This window comes from Austrofundulus limnaeus, unplaced genomic scaffold (genome assembly GCF_001266775.1).
Source record: "Austrofundulus limnaeus strain Quisiro unplaced genomic scaffold, Austrofundulus_limnaeus-1.0 Scaffold3, whole genome shotgun sequence".
NCBI lineage: Eukaryota > Metazoa > Chordata > Actinopteri > Cyprinodontiformes > Rivulidae > Austrofundulus > Austrofundulus limnaeus.
Window position 1 is genome coordinate 6,787,550 of NW_013952405.1, and position 3,541 is coordinate 6,791,090.

A 3,541-nucleotide genomic window follows, 5' to 3' on the forward strand; every position below is an offset into this window, starting at 1 on the left:
GTTTATTATTTTCCCTTTGAATAGATAGATTTGAAAATAGAAATAGAAATGCAATAATTTTAGTAGAATATAAATATTAGTGAAATCATCTTGAACCACACTCCATACCAGTAGGTGGCGGTAATGCACACCTTCAGTTTATTGCCAACCGCCATTAAACACCACACAAGAAGAAGAAGAAGAAGAAGAAGAAGAAGAAGAAGAAGAAGAAGAAGAAGAAGAAGAAGAAGAAGAAGGTCAACGCATGTGTAGAGAACAAACAGTTTGGACAAATGTCTTATATCAATAGATATTAGATACCCCTCCGGGCTTTAGGAGAGGGAAACACGTTTTTGAAGGAGCGGCAGACGGTGTTTTTCTGCTACTGTTCACAGACACGTTAACCTTTATTATGTTAGCATAACAAGCTAGCACGGCTCTTCTGACTTTCTGTGAGCATGATGGCCCGACATCTTCAGGTCTTCTCTCTGCTTTCTAGACTTTGTTCTCCATCGTCAGCAACTCCCTTAGCTTCTTTGAAAAGTTGCCGATTCGCCAGCAGCAAACCATGGTGGGGACAGAGCCATGCTCACGGAAACAACAAGGCCTCACACAGACCCGAAAACAGCGGTGATTTTTCTGATGGAGAGCAGGAGCTGGAGGATGATGTGGAGGACAAGTTACAGAATTTGTTTGTGTGAGCGGCGTGTTTTATGACTTTAATATTTCAGATATATTTGGTGATGTCATAGGAGATGTTTTCTGTCTCTTAATTTTTCTTTGWTTTTTTCAGTGAGGAAAGGAAGAGGCGTAAGTCAATGAAGTTCCACAGAATAATGAAACAGATGACTCCATCAGGACCTCCACCGAGAAAATTAACATGGGATGCTATTGAACAAATAAGGTGAGGAGGACACTAACCCTAATCCAGTTTTAAGAGGTTTGTGTATAATCACCCACWTACATAAAGCTCCTGCTTTCTGTTTTAAGGTATCTGAAGAGGGAGCAGCCGGAGGCGTGGTCTGTAATGCGCCTTGCTGAGAGCTTCTCTGTCAGCCAAGATGTCATTTTCAGGATCCTGAAAAGCAAGTTTATACCCTCTACGGACAGAAAAATCAAACAGGATGCAAAAGTGCTGGCTGAATACAATCAGCAGGTGCTGCCTTCGGGTGCAGGGAAACAGCAGGCCAAGCTGAAATTGCCTGGGGGTCATACACCAGCTCTTCTATCTGCGAATAAGGAAAGTGCTTTTATCGCTTTGACTGGTCAGGCTCAAGTGATTCAAGGTAAAGGCTCAGGCTCCTCACATAAAMGTTTAATCTCAGTTACTGCTTCTGACAAGCAGCTGACAACAGAGCTGAGTGAAGATGACACCCTGAGTAWACCCACAGCAGACAAGGTCATTACAGGTACTGAGGTCACAGAGGGGGACCTCGAGGAGGAAGATACCTGGGATGGGCAGGTTCTAACAGAGAGCGAACTTGAGGAGCTTATGGAAATGAGTAAACCTCCTCCTCCTCCTGTGAAGCATGGGAGTGAGTTCTTTGATGAAGAGGGAAACTTTCTTTATAGACTCTGAAAACATGTCGAGTTGTTGGATGAAGATGTATTTGAGGAGTGTCAAAAATACTCATCAGCTCAGTGACTTCCTGCATTGATTTGTACAATGTTGCACGATTGTAACTTTAGAATATTTTGTATTGGTAGGTTATAGTTAATTAAAAATGTCAACCTCCCAATTCTTTTGTTTCATTTAAAAAAATTTGAGTGTAAGGAATCATTGTTAGAGTATAAAACTGTAGAAAAAAGGTCCTGAAACCTGAAAAATATTGTGAAGCGTTACCCATAAAAATGAGTTTATCGTATATAAATATATAGTCGTACAAGTCTAAAAAAGAAAAATGCAAACAAAAAAAAGAGGAATATATGAATTTATTGTCAAACCCAAATTAAATTGCATCAAATATACAGAAATGAGAAACAGCAGTTATGTCGAACCKTTTTCATATTGTCAGAACTTCACAATGTCAAATCAACAGCAGCCTAGCAGGAAGGAAAACAAAATTGTAAAATACAGTAAAGCTTCATTTAACACACCTCATCGGGTGTTTTCCAGTGTAATGCAGCTACATAGTAACCTGAACCCACTTTTTCATTTTTGCATTTGGTTTTCAGTAAAAACGCCTCATTCAGAACTTATTCAACTACAGCAAACAGACTAACCACATTAATGGGAATTACTTTCTTTGAAAATAAGAAGTGATTTTAGTATCGTTCGAAGTAATCATGCAGTTCGGTGGAAGCTTGTACCAAATAGATGTGCAACTGGATCGTCACTGACATAATGGAGTAAAACCAGTTWTTAGCTATGATCAATCAATGGATGCTGGCCACATGTCAGATTCTCTCCCCAGGCACTTGAACAACCACATCCAGTTTACTGCACTCTGTACCAGCTGGTCATAAATAAATTAAATCTGCATAAAACAAAAGTACAAATAACTGTGCAATAAATGTTTGAAAAAAAAAAACTTCACATGACAGAAAAGACTTCAACTAAAACCCAACAGCAGCTCGTATAAGATGCAAGGAACTTTCAATACAGTTCTTTTAGAGATGYAAAAAGCAAAACCTGGATGTTTGTGCTGCAGCTTATCCAAAGCCAGCTGCTGTGTTTTATAACCGGCTACAACAATAATTATGCTACACAACATTTACACAATTCCAACAGCTCTCTGTATTGCTTTTAGGTTTCCATCACCAAATTATCTTTTGGTTATCTAAGAGTTGCAAAAAAAATATGTTAAACATCTTGTAGAAAACCGGCTCGAATTATTACAAATATGGCGTCCATGTGGTTACAGAGTTCACTCCTGTCACAAAAGATCAAATATACAAAAGACCGTGTGCTTTCATTGAGGTTTTTAACCAGCTCTGTCTTGAAACAGACATATTTCATCAATCTGGATGTTGACACTTTATTTCTCCACAGAACAAACAAAACAGTAAGAGGTGCTGTGGCTAAACTAGTTAATTAGCATGCATGGACAAAATGCTAAATATACATTTTTCTTTTACAAGTTATTGCTTTCAAACCTACTAGAAATGGAAATTCGTACTTGTGCTAAATATATTTGATCGTCTGAGGACTTTTATTCCAAGCACTGACTAAACTTGGAGCTTTCTCAAATCAAAGCTGAAAACCTTATTTAAGCCAAATGGAAACATTACCAACATCTTTCAATACGAGAAGGGATTAAAACTCAAGTGGTCTGGGAGAGTTATTACTAGTGATGGGCAAATGAGGCTTTTCTGAAGCACTGAAGCTTGCTTTGAAAAAGGGTTCATTACTCGAAGCTTTCCAACACAGTTCTGTTTGGCTCCATCCTGTGGCCAAAAGTATGAAAAGCTGCTTGAAACAACACAAAGTGAAGCACTTCATCATGATGGAGTTGACAGCTTTCTAATGAGATATTTCTGTTTGATATCAGGTTGTCATTGTGTTGCTTGAACAGATTTTATTTATTTTCATTTTTGTGGGAATAAAGTTACTGTTTATGGT

The 3,541-nt window shown here is 38.4% G+C and overlaps 1 protein-coding gene across 1 annotated transcript; it reads left to right on the forward strand.

Annotated features, from left to right (window-relative positions):
- The first annotated feature begins 191 nt into the window (after positions 1-191).
- On the forward strand, positions 192-1,718 carry ngrn (neugrin, neurite outgrowth associated). The gene is made up of 3 exons (XM_014020105.1): positions 192-676; positions 773-883; positions 970-1,718. Exons 1-3 carry the CDS (start codon positions 438-440, stop codon positions 1,556-1,558), a joined length of 939 nt encoding a protein of 312 aa, XP_013875559.1. The 5' UTR covers positions 192-437; the 3' UTR covers positions 1,559-1,718.
- Positions 1,719-3,541: the final 1,823 nt, after the last annotated feature.